The 24,091-nt window shown below is 51.1% G+C and overlaps 2 protein-coding genes across 2 annotated transcripts in view; one reads left to right on the top strand and one right to left on the bottom strand.

Annotated features, from left to right (window-relative positions):
• LOC139673814 (zinc finger protein 850-like) overlaps window positions 1-5,979 on the top strand; it is a 701,437-nt gene extending 695,458 nt beyond the window's left edge. The window contains 1 exon segment of the mRNA XM_071559633.1: window positions 5,305-5,979. Within this exon segment, the coding sequence (XP_071415734.1) occupies window positions 5,305-5,808 (504 nt within the window). The 3' untranslated portion in view covers window positions 5,809-5,979.
• Window positions 5,980-13,446: 7,467 nt separating this feature from the next.
• LOC139674675 (olfactory receptor 14C36-like) lies at window positions 13,447-14,403 on the bottom strand. The gene has a single exon (XM_071561282.1). The coding sequence runs from the start codon at window positions 14,401-14,403 to the stop codon at window positions 13,447-13,449; it is 957 nt and encodes a 318-aa protein (XP_071417383.1).
• Window positions 14,404-24,091: the final 9,688 nt, after the last annotated feature.

Raw genomic sequence — 24,091 nt, forward strand, 5'->3', positions numbered from 1 at the left:
CCGTTCCCTAAATCCCATTCTGAAAGGAGATTGGATGAGGGAGAGCCCAGCAAGTTCTCAGTGAGAGACAGGCAGCTGCCAGCAGGTCCCACCAGCACACTGGAGTTACACCATCTGATCTCTGCTGGGGGGTCCCTCTGGGCTCTGACACTGCCCCAGACCCCTCTCCCAGCCCCTCGCTGGCCCAGAGGAGCCACTGCCCGTGCTGGGATGCTCAGGGACCACTGGGCTCTTGGCAGTGGCTTCCCTGCCCAGCCAAGCAGAGCTGCCTGAGCTTCTCATCAATCAACACCCCCAAGTCCTTCTCTTCAGGGCTGCTCTCAATCCATTCTCCACCCAGCCTGTGTTTGTGGTCCATAATCATGTGACAAACTGCAATGCATGGAAATAGAACAGACTGGGGCTAAGCCTTATCCTCTCAAACACCAGAAGCAGAGGAAGGTTTGTATTCTGAGGAGGTTTTGTGTCAGGGACCAGAGACGTGTCTGGGCCTGTCATGTTTGGTCTGTGCTTGTGCTTGTTGATTTGGTGTGAGAAAACTCTGCAGAGTTTGCCTGTGGAGAACTCAGGCCTGGAGAAAGAGCCATCAGTGTGAGCTGGAAGTGCTGAGAGCTTGGGCTGTGCCCCAGGGACAATAAAGGGCAAAGCCGTTGTTGTCCCGGAGTCAGCCCTTGAGCTGCTGCAGCCTGGGCTGGTGCGATGGGCACGCAGGGACTGGTGCTGCAGCTGGCAAAGCTGCCCTGCAGAGAGAGGGGACAGGAGGGGTGGGCTGGGCTGGGGGTGAGGAGGCCCAGCTGGGCCTGGTTTGGTGCAGGGCAGGGCCTGAAGGGGCAGTGCCTGCCTGCCCTGGTGCCAGTGCCGCTGCACCTGCTGCTCCTGCCCCGCGGGCTGGGGAGATTGCAGGGCTGGGGATGTGCTGTGTGTGTGCCAAGGAACAGGATCCATTGGCCTGGGGAGATTGCAGGCCTGGGGATGTGCTGTGTGTGTGCCAAGGAACAGGATCCATTGGCCTGGGGAGATTGCAGGGCTGGGGATGTGCTGTGTGTGTGCCAAGGAACAGGATCCATTGGCTTTGCTCACCAATATATCTGCTTTGCTGCCTCAGCTGTGTTTTAGTGTCTTTTATTTTGTGCTGGGAATCCTCCTGAACCTGGAACATTGGGAACAACCTGGTGAGCCACATTCCCAGTGACCCACATTGGTAGCACACCTGGCTGGAGGACTCCACACCCTCCTGGTTCCCTGTGTGCACTTGGGTGAGTGCAGGGGGAGGAACATCCATCAGGACACAGACAGATATTGGGAATTCATTGGGAACAGTGGATTTGTTGACTTTACAACCCAAAAATCTCACCTGCTCGTTCCCATCACTACTTCTGGTGGCATCAAGCCTCCTGATTCCACCCCAGATCCCTTAATTCCACTCAAAAGTCTCTTAATCCCTCCTAGAATCCTTGGACTTTCACCTCAAATCCCCCCAGTTTTACCCCAAATCCCCAGGAATCCACTCAAAATCCCATAATTGCCCTCAAAATTCCTTTAATTCCACCGAAAGATACCCTGATTTTCACCTCATACCGCAATGGTTCTACTCCAAGTTGCTTTAATTCCAACTCATATCTCTATAAACCCATCAAAGTCCTGCTGATTTTGCCCCAAATCTCCCGTGTCTTCCACCCAAACTTCTATTAATTCCACATAAAACTCCTCTGATTTACCCCAAATCCACTTAATTTTCCTGAAGATCTCCATTATTTTTGCCCAGAGTTCCCTTAATTCCATCTATAACCTCCCCAATCCCATATATTTCACCAAAAATTACTTTAATTTCACCTAAAATTTCTCAATTCTCTTTATTTCCACCTCAAATCTTCTTAACTACGTGCAAAATTTCCTTATTTCTACCCAACATATCCCTAATTCCATCCCAAATCTCTGACCTTCACTCAAAAATACCTTGATCCCTCTTACAATCCCAAGTATTTCATCCCAAATCCTGAAGGTTCCACAGAAATCCCCTAATTTCACATAAGGATTATTTAGTTCCATCCCAAATCCCTTTAATTCCACCCAACCTCTTCTAATTTCACCTCAAATCCACTGAATTCCACTCTAAATTCCCTCAATTCCACACAAAATCCCTTCCCCAACTCACCAGCCCCCCAAGTGCCCCCAAATCCCCCCCAACCTCCAAGTGTCCCTTTGCAGCCCCAAATCCCGGGAAGGGCCCATGGGAAGGGGGGGCTGGGGGGCTTTGGGGAGGTTGGGGTGGATTTGGGGGCCTGGAAGGCACTTGGGGGGCACTTGGGGGTCCCATTGGGGTCTGAGGGGCATTTATGGGGCACTGGGAAAGAACTTGGTTGTCTGAGGGGACCCCTGGGGGGTCACTCGAGTGTCCAGGAACAGAATCTGGGGGTCCAACGAGGGTTTTAGGGGTCACTTGTAAGTTCTGAAGGAACTTGGGGGTCACTTGGGGGGTCCTGAGTGGGTATTGGGAGAGCATTTGGGGGTCCTGGGGCCCTTCTGGGGCAGTTTGGGGTCCGGGGGGCACTTGGGGGGCTGCAATGGGAGTGGGACCGACCCGATTGGGCGCGGGGGGGGCGGGAGTTGTAGTCCCGCCTGTGATTGGCCAGAACGGGCCGCGGTGCATGACGGGAGATGTAGTACAGGACAGGCTCAAAATGGCGCGGGACTCCATGTCCCGTCACCGCCCGCTGCATTCCTGAACTTTGATTGGCTGCAGGCGGTGACGGGCATTCTTAGCGCCCAATCAGAGGCGGTGGAACCGGGGGGCGGGACTCGAGGGCGCTGCCGGGAGAGATGAGCACTGGCGGCGCCATAGGGAGGTTTGGAAGATAATTGGGAACATTTAGGAAATATTCCGGGACTCGGGGCGGGCTTTGGGGATCCCTCACGACCCACCCACCCCCCACAGACCCGCGGGACCCCCCCGGGGCCGTGTTGGCCGTGACGGTGAAGGAGCCGGGTAAGCCCCTCCCACCACCCCGGGATCCGCTTCGGGATCCCCCAAAATCACCCAAAAAAATCCCTGAGACCCCCAAACCGCCCACCTAGGACCTCCCAAACTGTCTCGGGCCCCCAGGATGCCCCAAATCCCATTCTGAAGTCTCTGGAGCATTTGAAACACTTCGGACCCCCCCAAACGCCTCAGAGACCCCCTAAACCCCCTCCTAGACCCCCCCAAACCTCTTTCAGAGCGTCTAAACTGCCCAGAACCCACCGAACTACCCTCAGGCTATCCTGTATTTCCTCCCAGACCCCCCAAACCACCGCAGGACCCGCCAAAATCCCTTTCTGAAGCAACCAGACCTGCCAAATTCAATCAACCTCCCCCCAGACTCTCACCCAGACCTCTCCAAACTGCCCCAAGGCCCTCAAACTACTTCCAGAACTCCCCAAACTAGGCCAGGATCCCCCTAAATCCCCTCCCAGAACCCCCATACTGCTCTCAGATCCCCTAAAACCATCTCTGGGTCCCCCAAACCTTTCCCAGGACCCCCACACTGCCCTCAGACCCCCCCCATACCACCCCAGGACCCCCCAAACCCTTCCCTGGCCCTCCAAAGTACTTCTGGACCTCCAAACTGCCATCAGACCCTCCAAAACAACCCTAGGACCCCCCTAAACTCTGTCCCAGGACCCCCAAACTGCCCCAAGAGGCCCCTAAAACACCTCAGGAGCCCCAAACTGGGATCTGGAAGTGAAGCTGAAACAGAGAGAACTGAAGCTGAGTGAGACACGTGGGCAGCCCGAAAAAAACTTGACAATGGGGTTTATTTGTTGTTTTTTTCTGCGAGATCAAAGGGGGAAATTGGGGATGATGCTCTTGGAAAAGGGAATGGTGTGAGCAAGTGAGGAGCGACCTCAGTGTGGGGAACAAAGAGAGTCACCCCCAAAGGGGCTTTGCTTGGGGAGCATCCCTGGATGCTGGAAAATCCTGGGATCCTCCCATCCCCCCAAATGGAGGCACCTGGCACAGATCCCCTGAAACCCTAAACCATCAAGATTTGGCCAAAACCCCCTCCAAAATATGCAGATTAAGGCCAAAGGAATTCAAAGCACCAAAATTCACCTCCATAATGCCCTGTGAAAAATTTACTCTCTCTGATCTCTCCGCTTTGGGGTTTGGGGGTCCCTCCTGTCCAGGCTGTTGGGGGTGCCTTGTGTTTTGGGGGCCCCTCTCTGGGGTTCTGCCTTTTCCAGGCTGCTGGAGATCCCGGGAATGCCAGGGGTCCCCCACTCTGTGATCTGACCCCTTTGGGGTTGTGGGATTCCCCCTCTCCAGGGTCCCAATTAGGAATGCCGAGGGTGCCAGAGGTCCCCTATGCCCTGACTCTCTGCTCGGGGATCCCCCTGGGATCCCAAAAAGGAGACCCCGGAAATGGGGCACCCTCAGGACCCCCGGCATCCTGAGGAACAGAGGGCCCTATCCCCAAACTGGGGGACCCCAGAGAGGAGGGACCCCAAGAAACCCAAAGTGGGGAAACCAGAGAGGAGGGACCCCTTTGATTCCCGGGACCCCCGGCAGCCTGGAGAGGGCAGGGACCCCAGAGAGGGGGAACCCTCAACTGACGTGGGACCCCCAGCGGCCAAGACAGGGGAGACCCCCAGAACCCCAAAGTAAAGAGACCAGAGAGAGGAAACTCCTGAGAGGGGATTTTTTTTACTTAATCTTACTGTTTTGAAGGGTTTTAAGGGCACAAGATGCCTGGTGAATTCCAGAGATGGACTTGGGCAGGAGGATCCCCCAACCTTATTTTTCCCCCCAAACCAGGATTTCTCCTTCCCAAAGCTTATCGGAATGGAGGAAGAGGCTGCGAGGAAGATGTCGCGGGACCCCCAGGCAGGTGAGGAGGAAGTCAGTGCCACTTTGCCCCTCCCTTGTGCTGCATCTTCCAGCCCAGCATGGCCCCGGCTGCAGGACAACCCCGCTGCCGACGCCGTCCTGCCGGGGCCGGGTTTGGGGGGATGTCCTTGGCCTTCCCTGTGGGCCGGAGGCAAATGCCCTGCCTGTCCTTGTTCCTTCCTGCCCCAGGCCCCGAGCTGAGCACGGAGAGCACGGAGGACAAATCCCCCCGGCAGAACCTGCTGGCAGAGGCCGTTTTGAACAGCTCCAGGGAACAGGAAGTCACTGGGGAGGAAAAGCCACGGAGATCTGCCAGGAGGGGCTCCAAACCCAGCCCACTGTGCTCAGAGGAGGAAAGAAGCAGCCAGGGCCAGGAAGGCAGCCAGACATTCAGGCAGTGCTCGAACCTGGTGGTGCAGCAGCATCTTCACACAAAGGAAAAGTGCTACAAGTGCTTGGAATGTGGGAAGAGCTTCAGCAGCAGCTCCGACCTGTTCCGCCACCAGCACATCCACACTGGGGAACGGCCCTACACCTGTGGGGAATGTGGGAAGAGCTTCAGATCCAGCTCCAACCTGATACAGCACAAGATGGTCCACACTGGAGAACGTCCCTACAAGTGTTCCCAGTGTGGGAAGAGGTTTCAGACCAGCTCAGCTCTCCTCCTGCATCAGCGCACACATACGGAGGAGAGGCCCTTCCGCTGCACCCACTGCGGGAAGAGCTTCAACCAGAAGGCCCACCTCATCACCCACCAGAGCATCCACAGTGGGGAGAGGCCCTATGAGTGTGGGGAGTGTGGGAAGAGCTTCAAACGCAACTCCCACCTCATCTCCCACTGGCTTATTCACACAGGGGAGAGGCCTTACAAGTGCTTGGAGTGTGGGAAGAGCTTCATCCGGAGCACTCACTTGACTTTACACCAACGGACCCACCGGTAAGTGAAGCCCTACAAGTGCCCCGACTGCAGGACAAGCTTTATCTGCTGCTCCATCTCCATCATCCATTGGAGGACCCATGTTGGATGATCCACAGTGTCTCATTTTGGGCACAGACCTTGTGACCCATGTTGGGTAAAGATTTGATGACCAACATTCTTGATGAGTCTTGTTTAGGACAGACGTGGATCACGTTCCAGGTGATCCATGCTGGGCACAGCCCTGGTGACCTGTAGGTACAGAAAATTCAGGGGTGAGCAATTCAGACCTGTACAGACCCTGTGAGACTGGGGTAGCTATCAGCTGAGAAGCAGCAAGGAGCACAGCTGCTGGTAGGTGATAGGGAGGAGGTTACTCCCCAGGGATTCACACAGTAGTTTCTCACAGGACTTTGCAGGTGCTTGAAAAGATCGAGGATGAGATAATATAAACATTGGGCTTGTGAGTTATGGGTTATAACCAATTGGGGTTTGCAGGTACATGGTGTGAGGTTCAATTTAGCCAATGGTATGTAGCTTTAGTTCCATATAAAGTGTGTGTGGTGTGTAATAAATCTGCATTCACTTGATCATAATGATCTGTGTGTGGTGTCCAGTTCCTCCGCCTTTTATTTTTTGTTTACTTTAACTGGTGCCCGAATGGCAGTGGATTCTCATAACAGATGAATATTTTCCCTTGGATTGCTGCATCCCTGACCCCTGCATCCTGAAAAAGAAGCAGTAGAATGAGAGGAAGAAAAGTGGAGAAGTTTTCCAACCAAAGAGACCGCTGCCCCGGCGGTCAGCAGGCCTGCAGTGCCCCATGGAGTCTGGAGTTAAGGGGTGCACCTCGGAGTGACGACAAGTCATCTGGAAATCTCGCTCAAAAATTCAGGTGAGCGAGCAGTTGGGGAGGTGATGGGGGTGAGCTCTTCCAATGCATCTGTTCTGAGAAAGGGATTTGCCATAATTTTTGGGCTTTGAAGTATGTTTTAAAGTGGGCACAAAATAGAGACTTTTTCCCCGATGTTAATACAGCATTTAAGTTGTTTACGTGGGAGGCTGTCCTAGTTCAGTAGGAGGGACCAGCTAACCCTGTGTGGGGGTGATCAAAGCTGTGTATTCTACCCCCTCTATTCATTCCCCAAGGTCAATGGGCCATTAGCAGCAGCTGCCCAGAGAGCCATTATCACCTTCACACCCAGCCTGAGGGGGGCGGAGGTGCTAATGGGCCATCAACAGCTCAACATCCCCTGGCTCCCAGAGTTAATCACCCATTGTGTGAGTCCCCACCCAGGGGGAGGGACTGGGTGCTCCCTGAGGGTACATAAGTGGTGGGTAAGAAGACCTCGGGAACCTCTCGTCGGATCCAGAGCAGCAGCAGGACCTTGACAGGAGGAGATCCCCGCTCTCGCCCAGACCACAGCCCTCGCCTGCACCAACAGGTTTTTCTTTTCGTTTTGCTCTGGACTTGGGGGAACCACAGGGGTCTCAGCACAAGGGCAAACAAACCCCCTTGGGTTTGTGCCCCAGGACACTGGGTTATACTGCTGGGGTTTTGTGAGTTGAAAGCAATTTTCCCTTGTGTGTCAGTGTTGTTATTGTAATATTATTATTAAATTTTAGCTCTGACTTATAATCTCTCTCGTGGTGAGTTCATTTCCCCTGCTGGTTCACCTTTAAACCAGCACAGAGGCCATGAGGAGAAGCCTCTGGTACAAGGGATTTGTTGCGGGAAATAAAACCAAAGGGACTGATGTGTTTTCTGTGCTGGCTGAGAACGGCTCCCGCTCCCACCGCCACCCTCACTGCTGGATACTGCCCTGTGGTCACCATTGCTGCAGCTCCAGCCCTGGTCTCTCTGTGGGCTGCCGTCCTGCCCCACCTGCTGCTGACTGCTGCCGCCATACAGCGCCGGTCTCGTCTTCCCCAGCACGGTTCACTGCTCACCCCAAGCACGCCACAGGTCCAGCTTCATTCTCTGTCAGAGCCACCGCCTCCTCCCCCCAGCCCTGGCCAACGCCGCTGCTTCCCAACTCCAGCTCTCCCCCAGCTCGCTGCCTGCTCTGGCTATGCCATTGCTTCCGCTCCTGCTGCCTTGGGAATGCCGCTTCCTCCCCACCTCCTGCTCACCGTTGCTGTTTCTCATAGCCTTGGGAACACCGATTTTACCTCCCCCACCCCCCCACGCCTCCATGTGGGGTCTTCCAGAGTTGGTGATAGAAAGACAGCAAAAAATGGGAAATGGGACACAAATCTGTACTTGCAAGGGACAATATAACGCCAAATGCAGCTGTTGGCCATCTCGCAGCACGTGGGCTTTGTCCTGTTCTGTCTTCAAGCTCCACATTTTCTCCTCAGCCTGCTAAAAAGCCGCAAGTTGCCAAAAATTGCTCTCTTGACTCTGTTTTGCTTTGTTCTTTCCCCTGGGAGGCTGCAAAAGTTTGTTTCCAGCCGTTTTCCAGTTTGCCCATGCGAGAGAATTTTTGCAGCGCAGTTTAAAATTGCAAATTCCCGCTCCGAGCAGGGAGGGGCCAGCCTGCCCTCCGATGGGGAGAGGGCGGCTCCCTCACATTATGTCACCGAACTTTCTGCCATGCACGAGTTTGCAAAGGCTCATGGTTATTGTAGTTCGGACAGGTGGAGCTTTGCACTACATCATCAGGTTCTTGTACAGACTCCTGGGCAATGTAGTCCATTCATAAAGGACTCTGGGTATTGTAGTCAAAACAAACCCAGTCGGACTCACTTTAACAAGCAACAGCCCAGCCTGTCTTCGGCACAGCGAAACACAGACCTGGTGCCCTTCGATCACAGCTCTACAATACATCATGCAAAGACAGAACGCAGCACCTTCCTTGAGCAACGCAGAGAGCAACACAGAAGCCTTGAAGAAATCTCCTGTTGAATTGATTCCTTTGTTAATTTGGCTCTTGTTAAAAAGTTATAGGTATTGTAACCCTTTAATAATTTGGAGAAAAGTTTCTATCCCTCAGATTCAAATCCATAACACCAGATAGTAAATTATGTATTTCCATCTGATGGTATTAGGAACTTTCAAAAAGCTGTTTCTATGAGTACCGAAGTGAATTAAAACAGATAATGGTTTTAGTTATATGGCATTAGAATGGTTAAGATTTGTTCTTTTAGATACAGAAATGCATATTTATTGCAAGAAACACTAGAATTACAAGAATTAGAAGTGTTAAGATCTGTTCTTATGAATGTAGAACTTAATGCAACATAATCAGTTTATAGAAAGGTGTTGTTTGGTGGTGTTATATTTCTGTTAAGGTTTTCAAGCTCTTTGGTGCACCAAAGACAATGCCTGCAGGAATGTTTGTTCATTTGTTAAGAAAATAATGATGTTAAGCAGATAGAACAATGTTTTTTCTTTTGTTCAGAAAATTAAGTTGTTAAGCTAATAGAATAATGTTTGTCATTTCTTAAGCAAATAAGGATGTTCGGTTATTGCAATAATGTTTTTAATTTGTTAAGAGGTTAAGAAGTTAAGGAGAATAATGTTAAGAGTTAAAGTGCCAATTGAGTTGGCAGAGTAATGTGAATTTGGTAAAGGTTTAAATCATTAGAGTAAGGCTACATTTATAGCCTTGAGTGTATTGTTAACTGGTACTGACAGTAAATAGGGTTAAGCTTGCTACATTACAGAACAGAGCAGCAATTAAGTGTCTGTTCCTGGTTCAAAAAATAAAAAGGGGGCGTGAACAGTGGAAAAAGAAAGAATAAGAAAAAAGAGAAAAAGAAAAAATAAAAAAAGGGTTCACAAAAAAACTCCGGGGGAGAACAATACTGAAAAAAAAAAGAGAAAAATAAAATAGAAGTGAAAAAGTAAGTGATGAATGAATGATAGATGAAGTTAGATAAACAAATTGCTTTAAGGATGAACTATAGACAGATTTTTTTGTGCCTTTTGTGAATGTGACAATTGTGCTGCTGTTAACATCAGATGCAGTAGCCTTCTGCTAAGGGCCCATGCTGAAGTGCTGCTACCAATCTTGTGGCACAATTAGAGACAATTGTCAGGTTGTGTGTCTGCGTGTGTCTGCGTGTGTCTGTGTGTGTCTGTGTGTGTCTGTGTGTGTCTGTGTGTGTGTCTGTGTGTGTGTCTGTGTGTGTGTCTGTGTGTGTGTCTGTGTGTGTGCCTGTGTGTGTGCCTGTGTCTGTGTGTGTGCCTGTGTCTGTGTGTGTGCCTGTGTCTGTGTGTGTGCCTGTGTCTGTGTGTGTGTGTGCCTGTGTCTGTGTGTGTGTGTGCCTGTGTGTGTGTGTGCGCCTGTGTGTGTGTGTGCGCCTGTGTGTGTGTGTGCGCCTGTGTGTGTGTGTGCGCCTGTGTGTGTGTGTGCGCCTGTGTGTGTGTGTGCGCCTGTGTGTGTGTGTGCCTGTGTGTGTGCCTGTGTGTGTGTGTGCCTGTGTCTGTGTGTGTGCCTGTGTCTGTGTGTGTGCGCCTGTGTCTGTGTGTGTGCGCCTGTGTGTGTGTGTGCGCCTGTGTGTGTGTGTGCGCCTGTGTGTGTGTGTGCGCCTGTGTGTGTGTGTGCGCCTGTGTGTGTGTGTGTCTGTGTGTGTGCCTGTGTGTGTGTGTGCCTGTGTCTGTGTGTGTGCCTGTGTGTGTGTGTGTCTCCTCTGACGTCTGCAATGACTGATCAATGCATCCTTAAGGACCAAAGAACTACCTGTAGAATGTAGATGCCTTGTCTTGCCACTGATGCAGACAGTATTAGTCGTGCATTACTGCAAAATAGAGTTGCTTTGGGTTGTCTTTGCTTTCAGCACAACTTTTACCTCAAGGCCTTAGTTTTGAGGAATTTCATAGATGTACTGCATGAATTTATCAGACCATTCTGTGTCCATTTATGCACATTTGAGACAGTTGAAGGACAGAATGAAAAAGCTGAGTGTAACAACATCTGCTTTTGATGATTGGTTGAAAAAGTTGGGATTTAATGGTTGGTCATTTGATTTTTTGAAAGAGGGCCTAACAATTGTTGTACTTTTTGTAGCTGCTTTGGTTTTCTTGCCTTGTATATTGCAATGTGTTTTTAATACAGTTCACAAGTCTGTGGAGCAGGCCTGGATCACTCAAAATAAAGAGAGGGGATATGTTGAGGGGTTTCTTTCAGAAAATGGGCTCATGAATGATCCAGCCTGCATCAACCCTGTGAGACTGAAGGCAGCTAAGAATAAACAGTCACAGCTGCTTGGATGAGTTGGCAACTCCCCAGAGGTTTCTCATGGGACTGCCTCGAATTTCACACAGGATTCTGGAGGTGCACCTGAAAACATGGAGGATGAGATAACATAAACATTGGACTTGTGAGATATGGGTTATAACCAATTGGGATTTGCAGTTATATGGTGTGAGGTTCAATGTAGCCAATAGTACGTAGCTTTAGCTCCATATAAACAGTGTGTAGTGTGTAATAAATGGGCATTCACTCGATCACAATGATCCAGTTCCTCTGTGGTTTATTTATTGTTTACTTTAATTCCCCACCCCAGGCCTTTCACAGCCCCCAGAGCCAAACTTGCTCCCCAGGGGAGAGTGAGAGAATTGACCCAGCAGCTCCTCAGGCAGCTCAAGGGACAGGGCAGCCTTCCCAAAGCTGGGACCCACAGCAAAGTGTTTCTCTTTCCACCCTCATGGGCACCCACAGCCTGTCCTGCTCTTCTCCTGGCACATCCCATCTCCCCACAGAGCCTTTCTCCAGGGGAACACGTCTGTACTGGCCTGACCAGCCATTCCTGCAGCCCCTCCCCGTGCTCCCCACAGCCCCTGAGCTGGGGGTGCTGCTCTGCAGGGCACGGGGGCTGTGGTGCCTGGGGCCATGTGGGGACTCTGCTGGGCTGTGCTGGTCAGGCTGGGAGGCAGAGACAACTGATGGTGGTCCCTGCCACTGACCCCCTGCCACACAAGCTCTTGTGTGGTCATGGAGGGTGCTCAGAGGGGCCCTGCCTTGTTCCAGTGCTGGGAGATGGGTCTGGGTACTACACTGGATCCAAAGGTGGAATTTCACTGAGGGTAAGACAGGTCACTTAGACTCCTTTCCCTGTACCTGATGTGTCCCCTGGATCTGCAGAGCTCTTGTTTTTCAGTTTACACCCAGATATAGAATATAATCATGGACTGACCCCACACTTGACAGGCCTGTGCTCACTGGGCTGAATTTCCTGCTGACTCCTTGGCACAAACTGTCCCTGCAGGTCCTTTGAGTTCTCCTGGCTGTTCCCAGGTCTCTTCAATAAAACATTCTCCTGCCATCATTCCTGTCACAAGCTACAGAGACCCAGGAATGTTAATCCCAGATCATTCTCCATCTGCTTGGGCTCTGGCCATCAACAAGCAAAAGCAGATCTAATTTTCTCGAAGGCCACCCTGAGCCCCTGATCTCATCACACTGAGCCCCTGGAGAACAAGCCAAAAAAGGAGCCTCTTTAGTGTCCATTCTCTGTGCATGTTCTTCAGAGTGACTTTAGAAGAAGACCTAAGCCTGCAGGCACTGTGCTGAGGAGATCCCTTTTCATGATGGAACTGCTGTTTGAGGCCAACTCTGCCACAAAAATGCCCATTGTCTGCTGGCAGTCACAGCACTCCCACTGAAGCAGAGCAAGCACAGGACCCAAAGAATTAACACAAAACAGTCTCTGAAGCCAGCCACAGGAAATATAGCTGGATAGAAACCAGGTTTGGGAGCTATCCAAAGATGGTCTTGAGGTCCGTCCAAACCAATACGAAATATGCAGGCAATAACATATAAGGGAGAAGCACAGCCCGAGCACAGGACACGGTGACCTGCAGGATGAGACAAGAAATTTCAAACACAGCATTTTGGCACGATCTATATTAAAATCAGCAAAATTCAGTAGAAGTTGAAAAGTTCACCGAGGATGAGGAGGTGAAATGAGACCCCTACCAGATGAAGTAACAGGAACTCCGACCATAATATTCCTCAAAACGACGACCCCACCCCTGACTCCGCCTGGACTCCGCCTGCTCTATATATTATAACCAAGTGTTACAATAACATGAATATGCATGTAAAAATGATGTAATCTCTCACACAAACTGTATAAATACTCTGGGTTCACACTGTTGACTTCGGAACTCTGTTGTCCAACGAGAATCGGACGGTTCCCCAACGTTGCTTCAATAAATACCTTGCTGCTTAAAGATTAAAACTCTGTCTCTAAGCAGTTTCTTTGTGCCCCTTTGGGCATCACCACACAGAAACAGTCCGACCAAACTGGCAGAGCACTCAGATCTTACACCAACATGGGGTCTTAGAAGGAGAGTGTGAAAGTGGAAAGGGAGCAACTCTAAAAAGTCCTGCTGGTCCCCAGCAGTGCTGCTGTGCTGGACTCTTTCCCCTTCTCCTCTGCACATATGAAATTACCCTGCAGCTTTATGAAGGTCCCACAGTTAGGATCACAGATGAACAAGAACAGTTCAGGATAATTTATTTTCTTTGAATATAAAGAGAGCACAATTCCTCATTTACAGAGATTCTGGGTCACACAGGAAAACAAAGAATGACAAAAGAAATTAATAAAAAAATTTATTGTGCACAACATCCTGACAAGAAGAGCCAATTGACCATCACCAAAAACCTGAGAAGGCATGCTGGGCTTCTAATGAGTTACACTATGAACTCTATAGATCAGAAAACAGACAGGTTATTGTTGCTGAAAAGCATCCAGTCATCATTTTCCTCACAGCATCCTTGAGCTCCTGGTTCCTCAGGCTGTAGATGAGGGGGTTCACTGCTGGAGGCACCACCGAGTACAGAACTGACAATGTCAGATCCAGGGATGGGGAGGACATGGAGGGAGGCTTCAGGTAGGAAAATATGCCAGTGCTGACAAACAGAGAGACCACGGCCAGGTGAGGGAGGCACGTGGAAAAGGCTTTGTGCCGTCCCTGCTCAGAGGGGATCCTCAGCACAGCCCTGAAGATCTGCACATAGGAGAAAACCATGAAAATGAAACAACCAAACACTAAAGAGATACTAACCACAATGAGTCCAAGTTCTCTGCGGTAGTACTGTGAGCAGGAGAGCTTGAGGACCTGAGGCAGATCACAGAAGAACTGGCCCACGGCATTACCCTGGCACAGGGGCAGGGAAAATGTATTGACTGTGTGCAGCAGAGCATTGAGAAAGCCACTGGCCCAGGCAGCTGCTGCCATGTGGGCACAAGCTCTGCTGCCCAGGAGGGTCCCATAGTGCAGGGGTTTGCAGATGGCAACGTAGCGGTCATAGCACATGATGGTGAGGAGGGAAATCTCTGTGACAATGAAGAACAAAAAGAAAAAGAGCTGTGCAGCACATCCCATGTAGGAGATGGTTGTGGTGTCCCAGAGGGAGTTGTGCATGGCTTTGGGGACAGTGGTGCAGATGCAGCCCAGGTCTGTGAGGGACAGGTTGAGCAGGAAGAAGTGCATGGGGGTGTGCAGGTGGTGGTCGCAGGCTACGGCGCTGATGATGAGGCCGTTGCCCAGGAGGGCAGTCAGGGAGATGCCCAGGAAGAGCCAGAAGTGCAGGAGCTGCAGCTGCCGCGTGTCTGCCAATGGCAGGAGGAGGAACTGGGTGATGGAGCTGCTGTTGGACATGAGCTTCTCCTGGGTATAGCACCTGTCCAAGGAGAAAAATATAGTAACAAGTCACAGTACATGTTTCAGAAAAAACCTCTTCCAGTCCTTATGTAACACCCTCAGATCACCTCTTCTTCTTCACAAAAACCCTTCAGCTGGTCCATTTGAGGACTTCTGTTGAGGCCTGGCTCAGAAAGCTCCAGGGAAAAAGGAGCTCTTCTGATGTTCTGGAAGACTCAGTTCCGTCCAACAACAACAGATAAATGGGAACTGAAACTGATGTTAGTTTTAAGGCACCCATGGTACTAAAAAGCTTCTCAACATTGTCACTCCCATTTCACCCCAATGCAGAGCAGAGCTGTGGGGGTATAGTTTTGTTTCTTTCCTTCCATTTGCTACAACACAAGGAGTGAAATTTTTAAGGCAGGAATCCTTGGTATTTATACTCCTGTCTAAGAGAAAACCTGTGTGTCCTGTGAGGCAAAGAGATCATTCCTGCACTGTGGGTCAGACAGCGTTTCCATCAGCCCTGCTCTCATCTGCCCAAGGCTGTCACCTCTCTGATCTGCAGGGCAAAGGCACCCAGGGGTTCCCCTGAGGAGAAACTGGACACTGCTGAGAGCTGGTGACTCCAGTTTCCAAGTGCACATCTTCAAACTCCTCATCCTGTCTCATCCTACAGAAGAGAGATATCTCAGCTCTCCCCTCCCACCAGGGGCACAGAGGGCTCATTGCAGCTGCCTGCACACACCTTGCAGCCCCACTGCCATGGCCTCAGTGCTGAGGGGCTGTGGGGAACACAGAGCTGCAATGGCACAGCTCTGCCCCTCAAGAAGGCATCCTGCTTGACAGCAGGATCATCCAGGGAAAGAACTGAATGTCCTAAAGATGTTACATCCTGACTGGAGAGTTCAGCAGACTCATTGCCCAGAGTTCCCACCTGAACTGGGGGCAAAGGCAGCATGAAGAGGAAGGGAAAATAGAAAAATTCCTTGCCACTCCTTTGGAGGCCCTACAGGGATAATCAGATGGCCAAAGGGAAAGGCTCTACTGGGTGATGGAGCTCAGAGGCTTGTTCTGGGCAGAAATCTGCAGAGCAGGGATGGGCCAGAGCTGCCCTAACCCCCCTCCCGAGGAATTGCAACAGCAGCTCCCTCTCACTCCCTGTCCAGGGCGGCTGCCTGGAGCTGTCCCTGCCAGCAGCTGCTTCCCTGGCAGTGCTCCCAGAGCCCATCCCAGCCCTGGGTGCTCAGCTCTGCCCTGCAGAGCCCTCCCAGCACAGGGCACTGCCCAGGGACAGCTCTGCCTGTGCAGGCTCTGCTGGCAATCTCAAAGCAATCCTGAGGAGAATGGAAAAGAAGCACTGATGATGTGTGTACCTGGCAGATTTCTAATCCTCCCAGGTTTATTCATCAGTAGGTGTAAACGATTTGAAATGGAAGTGCCACCTCCTGAAATGAGAAATTAATTTCTACTTTTTATGGGCCAGATAGCCCACAGAAAAAGAATGTAAGAACAGGATAATTCCCTTTGAGGCAGCTGCTGCCTTTCTGTGCTTCTTGAAAAATATCCTGTGAAATCTCCTGCACTGCTGTCCAGCTCTGAGCACCTTTGAACCACAGAGCACCTTATCCACACAAGGACCCAGATCTCAGCCATTGCTCCTTCCTCACAGCCCTTCTCCCCAGCCCTGTGAGCAGCTCCCCAGGCTGGCTGAGAGCTGACCCTGGCAGGCAGCAGAGTCCCTGCCCCAGCACAGCACCCTGGGCTGCAGGGCCCTACTCTGCCCCACAGCCCTGGGCATCCCTGGCTGCAGCCCCCGGCTCCACAGCTATTCCAAAGTGCCCACCAACAGCCCCCTCCTCACACATCCCATCAGCTGGGGCTGGGACAGCTTTAGGAGATGCCTCCAGGAGCTGCCCCTGCATTGCCCTGCACCCACAGACTCACCGTGTCCAGCACTGCAAAGATTTCTCCTCCAAGAGCTCTGAGTCATCCTCCCAATGCTGAGCCCCTTTAAGCTCTGTCTGTGCCCTGCTGGTGTCCCTGAGCTGCCCTGGCAGTGCCCTGAGCCCTGCTGGGCTGTGCACAGGAGCTGCTCCTGGGCAGAGCTGTCTCTCTGCAGCGCTGCCCGCTTGCCAGGAGCTCCCTGTGTGCCAGGAGCCCGGCCCAGCTCAGCAGCACAGCAACAGCCCAGGGCATTTAATGGCCCTCTGGGGGGTTTGTGTTGTTTACATCAGACTCAGTCCATCAGAGTGAGTTCAAAAAACTTCTCAAGAAGTCAAAGTCATATTGAAACACTGAATTTTCTTGTAGTGCTAATGGGTCCCACTGAGGGGCAAACTGAGAGTGTCCCCAGACTATAGTTAGAGTAGAAAATGGAGGCAGTGATGACAGTTGTGGACAAGCAAAGGAAAGGTGGCTCTGATGGTGAGTTATGCTGAAAGTGTTCCATTAATCCAGAGGGTCAAGCCCTGACACCCAGCACCTGGGAAAGCAGATTCTGTTCCTCCCTCATTCCTCAGGGGTCTTCCTGGGGCAGTGGGATGTGGGATGTGCAATGCCAAGGGCAGGACAATGAGGTGGCGCCTCCCAGGCTGCTGAGCAGGGACAAGGAGGCAATGAGGCCCCAGGGCTGCAAGGCTCACTTGTCTCCTCATGCCATCAGGGGCACACACAGCAGCCATGGCCAAAGGCCTGCACAAGTTGCCTCTCTTGGGGCCTTTCAGCTTCTGCACATCCCTGTTTCCTCTCCAGCCCAGGCTGTCCTACAGTGTCCATGCCCTGCCCCTTTCCCTGCAGGCTGTCGGCATCCCCCGGCTGCCCCACCTCGCTGGCCCCTTCCTGCACTGACATCTCTCCCTCCTCCCTGGATCTGCTTTGGAATATAAAGCCTTGGGCTGATCCAGGCCCTTTCTTTGTGTCACATTGCATCAGAGCATTTCTCTTGGAGTGAAATTCCTTTCCGCACAACTCCAGTCTGGACCTCCAAGGTGCCCTTGGTGACATTATTTCTTTCTCATTCTGTTTGTAACTACAAAAAGAAAAGCTCCACCATCCCTGACACCACCATTGTGACACTGCAGGACCTCATGGAATCACGAGGTCACTGTGGAACCTCATGGATTTCAGGGACCTTTGTCTCAGTGCAGGGCCTTGAGTAGCACAAGGGACCAGTGTGACACTGTGGAACCTCATGGAATTGTGACACTGTAGAGTCTTATTGAAACAATGGGATCATTGTAACTCTGCAACCTCATGGAATTAAGGGCTCATTGTGACTCTGCAGTGATGGAACAAAAGGGACACTCGGACACTTCAGAACTCCATGGAATCAAAGGGTCATTTTGGTGCTCTGGGACCTCATGGAACTGAAGGGAACCTGGGACACTGCAGAATCTCATGGAATGAAGGGATCACTGTGACATTGCAGGGCCTCATAGAACCAAAGGAGTCCTAGGATAGTGTGGAAGCTCATGGTGTCACAGAGGTAACAGAAGTTTTAGACAGAGTTTATTAGAGAAGATGTCTCATTGAGCTGTGGGGACAGAAAGGACCCCTTGCTTTCTAAACTCCTTCGCAGAGAGGAGCCTGGGGGTGACTGAATTCAATCTTAGCCTCAGATTTACTCTGCAATTTAAATTTCAGGAATTATAGAGGTGTGATTGAATCCCTTTTTTCCACAGGTTTTAATGATGGCCAATCAGATCTATAAAATGAGTTATTTGTTATGAGAAATGAACAGACAAAAGAACAGTCAAGTGAATAGATGAAAAATCTTAATAATTTACTTAAATCTTCAGTACACTCTGGAAAAGCTAAAATCCTCCTAGTAGAGTATATTATAGCATAAAATAGTGCAGTGCACTGTGTCAAAGCAGTTATTTTAAAACAGTTGTGTTGAAGCCAGCAAAGAAACTATCATTAAGCAGAGATTGATGTAACTCTCACACAACTAAAGAGGGCAGATCTCTCTCCTTCCCTTAACCCCTGGGCAATGACCATGAAGAGCCATCCCTGCTTCATGGGAGAAGCTCCACATGCTTCAAGACAGTCTGTGAAGGGATCTGCCATATCAAAGTTGGAGTGAGCTTTTAGAGCTATACAGTGAGGGATTGCTAGTCATGAATTTCCAGGCCAGTGAGCAGCTTCTCTGTCAGATCCTGTTCCAAAAAGCAGGATGAGCATTTGCAGTTTGGTGAACCAGGCTGGTTTTAGCAGAATTCAACACCCAAACAGCCCCTTGGTGCCAGCAGTAACTCAGCACAGAGAGCCTGCATTGTTTGCATTCTCTGAGTGGATTCTGGGCCTGATCAGGGCAGAACATCCTGTCATGGTCCATAAGGCTCTGCAGTGCCACAATGGCCCCTTGGTGCCATGAGGTTCCAAAATGTCCTGGTGTTCATTAGATTCCGGGAGTCCCCACAAATCACAAAGGCCCCAGGGTTCCATGAGATTCCACAGTGCCCCAGGGTCCCTTTAGCTCCACAAGGCTCTTCACAAGTCACTATGGCCCGTTGATTCCATGAGGTTCCAGTCTCCCAGAGTTCCTTTGGTTCCATTAATCTCTGCAGTGTCACAATGGCCTTTGATTCCATAAGTCTCCACAGTGCCCCAGAGTCCCTTTGGCTCCATGATGCCCTGCAGTGTCACAAAGCCCCTTCATTCCATCAGGCTCCTCAGTGTAACAACAGCCCCTTGTTCCATAAGGTTTTGAAATGTCTCAGTGTTCCTTGGGTTCCCTGAGGCCCTGCAGTGTCACAGTGGCCCCTCATATCCAAGAGGTTCCACAGTGTCCCTGAGTTCATTTGGTTTGATGAGGCCTCAGGTGTCACAGTGGCCTCTTCATTCCATGAGGTTCCAAAATGTTCCAGGGTTCCTTTGGTTCCATGAGGCTTTGAAGTGTCACAATGGCCCTTGATTCCAAAAGGTTCCAAAATATCTGAGGATTCCTTTGGTTCCCACATGTCACAATTGCCCCATGGCTCCGTGAGGATCCACAGTGTCCCAGGTTTACTTGGGTTCCAAAAGCCCTGGAGTGTCACAATGACCTCTTGATTCCATGAGGTTCCATAGTCTCCCTGGATTCCTTTGTTCCCATGAGGGCCTAAAGTGTCTCAATGTCCCCTTTGGTTCCAGGAGGTTCTGTGATGTCACAATGTCCCATTTAGTTCCAGGAGGTTCTGTGATGTCACAATGTCCCCTTTGGTTCCAGAAGGTTCTGTGGTGTCACAATGTCCCCTTTGGTTCCAGGAGGTTCCACACTGTCCTTGCTGGAACACACCTGGTTGGATGTTGCCTCACCTGCAGAGCTGCCTCCAGCTCTGGGGTCCCAGCACAGCAAGGACATGGAGCTGTTGGAGCGAGTCCAGAGGAGACCACCAAGATGATCAGAGGGATGGAGCAGCTCTGCCATGAGGGAAGGCTGAGAGAATTGGGATCTTTCAGCCTGGAGAAGGGAAGGCCTTGGGGTGACCTAATTGTGGCTGAAGGGAGCCAACAAGAAAGATGAAGAGAGACTGCTTACAAGGATCTGCAGAGACAGGATAAGGGGGAAATGGCTTCACACTGATAGAGAGAAGGGTTAGATGAGATATTGGTAAGAAATTCTTTATGGTGAGGGTGGTGGGGCCCTGGCACAGGTTCTCAGAGAAGTTCTGGCTGCTCCATCATTAGAAGTTGTTCAAGGCCAAGCAGAATGTGGCCCTGAGCCACCTGGTCTAGTGAAAGGTGTTCCTGCCCCTGGGGTTGGAACGAGATGCTCTTTAAGGTCCCTTATGACCCAAAGCATTCTGTGATTCTGTGGCTGGTGGGTGATGTGGTGGTCAGGGCTGTCTTGGGCACAGAGACCATGAAATAATGGGGATTTCCATTGTGGGTGAAGGAAGGGGAACCAACAGAACTGACACCTTGGACTGAGAGCTGACAGACCTTGGCCAGTTTGGGAAACTGATGGACGGAGCGCATTGGGAATCAGCCCTGAAAGATAAAAGAAGTCCAGGAAGGCTGCAGGTGTTTTAAGAAGGAAATCTCAAAGCTCCAGGAGCTGTGCCTCTGTGGCCTGAGACAAGCCAGGGGGCAAAAAGTGTGGCCTGGTGAAACACAGACCATGGGCTGGATGTCAGAAAAAAAAAGAGAGTGTATCACCTCTGGAAAGAGGGGCAGAAAACCTGGGGGGGACACTACAAGGATATGGTGAAGTTATGGAGGGGGAAAATGTGAAGGGCCAAAGACAAACTGGAACTGAATTTGGCCACAGCAAAAAATGTGTCTCTGAATCCATGGGCAGCAAAAGGAGGGCTCAGGAGAGTCTCCATCCTTTGCTGGATGCAGAGGCAGCGCAGGGTCAGGGCAGGAGGAAAAGGCTGAGGAAATTAATGACTTCTTTGCCTCAGTCTTTTAACACCAAATGCAGTTGTGCTCAGGATACCCAGATCCCAGGGCTGGAAGGTGGTGATGGGGAGCTGAGTGAAGCCCCCATAACCCAGAGAGAAATGGTCAGTGACCTGCTGTGTCAATGAGAACCCCACAAGTTCCTGCCCACATGAGATGCACCTGAGGGTACTGTGGGAGCTGGAGAAAGAGCTGGCCAAGCCACTTTCACTCATTGCCCAGCAGTTCTGGTGAACTGGAGTAGTCCCAGCTGAAAAGAAATCAGCAACTGTGATGCCCATTTATGAGAAGGGTTGGATGGAGGTTCCAGCCAACTTGAGGCCTGTCAGGTTGAGCTTGGGTCCAGAGAAGTCCATGGAGCAAATAAATCATCCTTAGTGCCACTGGACAGCACAAACAGGACAACCAGGGGATCAGGCCCAGTCAGTGTGGGTTTGGGAAAGGCAGGTCCTGGCTGACCAACCTGATCCCCTTCCATGACAAAATGACCCACTCAGGAGATGAGGGAAAGGCTGTGGATGTGTCTCTCTGGAATTCAGTCAAGCCTTTGGCACCACCTCCCACAGCATCTCCTGCAGAAACTGGCTGCTCATGGCTGGGATGAGGGAACTGTTTGCTGGGTGAAAAACTGTCTGATGGCCCAAAGAGTCGTGGGGAATGGAACTAAATCCAGGTGGGGCTGGTCACTACTGGGATTCCCCAGGGCTCAGTGTTGGGGCTGGTCCTGTTATTGATGATTTGGACAAGGGGATCGAGGACACCCTCAGTAATTTTGTGGAGAACACCAAGGTGGGTGTGATTGTGGGTCTGCTGGAGGGCAGGAAGGCTCTGCAGAGGGATCTGGACAAGCTGGATCAATAAGACCAAGTGTCAGGTGCTGCCCTTGGGTCACAACAAACCGCATGAAATGCTCTAGGCTGTGGGCAGAGTGTCCTGAGAGCTGCTCATCAGGAAGGGAATTGGGATGTCTGTTTGAGAGCAGGTGAATATGAGCCAGAGAGTGCCCATGTGGGCAAGAAGCCCCATGGTGTCCTGGCCTGTATGAAAATTAGTGTGGCCAGCAGGACCAGGACAGAGATTGTCCATCTGTACTGGACACTGGTGAGGCCCCACCTCAAGTCCTGTGTCCAGTTCTGGGCCCTTCACTGCCAAATGGACTTTGAGGGCCTGGAGTGTGTCCAGAGAAGGGAATGGAGCTTGGGAAGAGTCTGGAAATAATGTGTCATGAGGAATGGCTAAAGGAACTGGTGTTCTGGAGTCTGGGGGAGAAGAGGCTCAGAGAGGACCTCATTGCTCTCTGCAAAGACCGAAAATGAGGTTTTGGTGGGGTGGGATTTGTTCTGTTCTATCGAGGCTGTAGTGACCAGATGAGAGAAAATGACCCTTAATTGCGTCAGTTGAGGTTCAGATTAGATATTAATTTTTTTTTTCCCTGAGTGTATAGGCTTGAATAAGTAACTCAGTGAAGTGTTGGTGTCTCTGGAAGTGTTCACATGGCACCTGGGTGTTGATGCTGTGAGTGCCCCCCCAAAGCAGGACTCTGAGCCATGTTAGTGTAGGGTAAGATAAAATGTAAAGGTCCTTTAATATCACAGGCCTACGGCCCACAGGAATACATGACATGCACGTGCCCTCCAGTTCTAGTTTGCATGGCTTTTATAATAAGATCTCTCCAATCATTGCTTTACACATTTCTCAGTCCAGCCCTGGTTCCACCCTGTTCTACCCCCTGGAACTGGGTCTGGGATGGTCAAGACCCTCTGTCTTTATCCATCTCCTCTTCTTCGGGCACACAAGGGTCTTTTGGAGTTCTTCCAGTCCTGACTTCTGGGTCACTCTGACATGGTTTATGTTTCGTTCTATAGGCCTTCTGATGTCCTTCAGCTCTTTACCTTGGAAAAGAGACTAAACAGCTAGAGAATCTTGCTGCCTATTCTGGGGCAGGGGTAGAGATAGAAAGACATTAAACTTAAGCTAGAAATATTAACCTACTAAAAATCTATAGGTTCTGTGTTCCTAAATCTACAAAATGTGAAAAATCAGAAACCAAAAACCCCTTTGGAATCAATGTAACACTCTGGGAAGTGGTTTAGGGGTGATTATGGTGGTGCTGCATTCAGAGTTGGACCAGAGGATCTTGAAGGTCTATTCCAAGCCTGATGGTTTGGTGATTCTGTGACCTGTCATTACTCTTTCCAGCTTTGTGATTTTACAAGATGCTGGAAATGTTTACTGAGTTTGATTCCTCAATGGGACCCATTAGCATTACAAGAAAGTTTACAGTTTGAATCTGAGCTGGGTTTCTCAAGAGGTTTCTGCAACTTCCCTCATGATCTGATGTTCAGGGACTGCGCACTAAACCCCCCCAGAGGGCCATTAAATGCCCTGGGCTGTTGCTGTGCTGCTGAGCTGGGCCGGGCTCCTGGCACACAGGGAGCTCCTGGCAAGCGGGCAGCGCTGCAGAGAGACAGCTCTGCCCAGGAGCAGCTCCTGTGCACAGCCCAGCAGGGCTCAGGGCACTGCCTGCACACACCGAGGGCACAGCAGAGAAGGGACAGAGGTGAGAGGCAGCCTGGGCTGGGAGGGGACTGAGCTCTCATTAAAGGAGAAAACTGCACAGAATTTGAAAGAAGAATTCTCTGGCTGCAGGAAAGTTAATCTTCCCTCCCTGCAAGGATCTCCTAAAGCTGGCACATCCCACAGCTTCCAGGATCTTTCAGAAGGACTCCCACAGTACCTTCAGTGAAGAGGAGGTGGCCATATGGCAGAGCAAGGCAGGACCTGCAGGCACCAAGGGCAGACAAGAGAAGTGAGAAAGAGGTTTACGTCTTCTGGGGTGGGAGGACAGGTGAGAGCTCATCAGGAGAGGAATCTTCACAGCACTTTTCCAGGGTAAGTCTCTGGCTGCAGAGCAGTGCAGGTGAGTTCCTGGAAGTGTCTCTAATTCCTGCCAAATGCCAGCACTGAGAAGACCTGTCAGGATGGCTCTCCTGGATTTCCTGGTGTGGAGCATCAGAGGCAGAGGGCAAGAAGGTTCCCTTCTCCCAGGGATGGCTGTGGGGAGTGAGGGTGGCAGTGCAGCCAGGGGTGCCCAGGGCTGTCCTGCAGAGCAGGGTCCTGCAGCCCAGGGATCTGTGTGCTGGGACAGGGACTCTGCTGCCTGCCAGAGACAGCTCAGCACGGCCAAGGAGCTGCCCCAGCCCTGCAGGGAGAAGGTGTGGGTGGAAGGAGTGACAGGGAGGTGGCTGCTGGCAGGATCAGCTCCTCCCAGCACAGACAGGCAGGGAGGGAGAGGGAGCTGCTGCCACAAATG

Source organism: Pithys albifrons, chromosome 7, assembly GCF_047495875.1.
Source record: "Pithys albifrons albifrons isolate INPA30051 chromosome 7, PitAlb_v1, whole genome shotgun sequence".
Taxonomy (NCBI): Eukaryota; Metazoa; Chordata; class Aves; order Passeriformes; family Thamnophilidae; genus Pithys; species Pithys albifrons.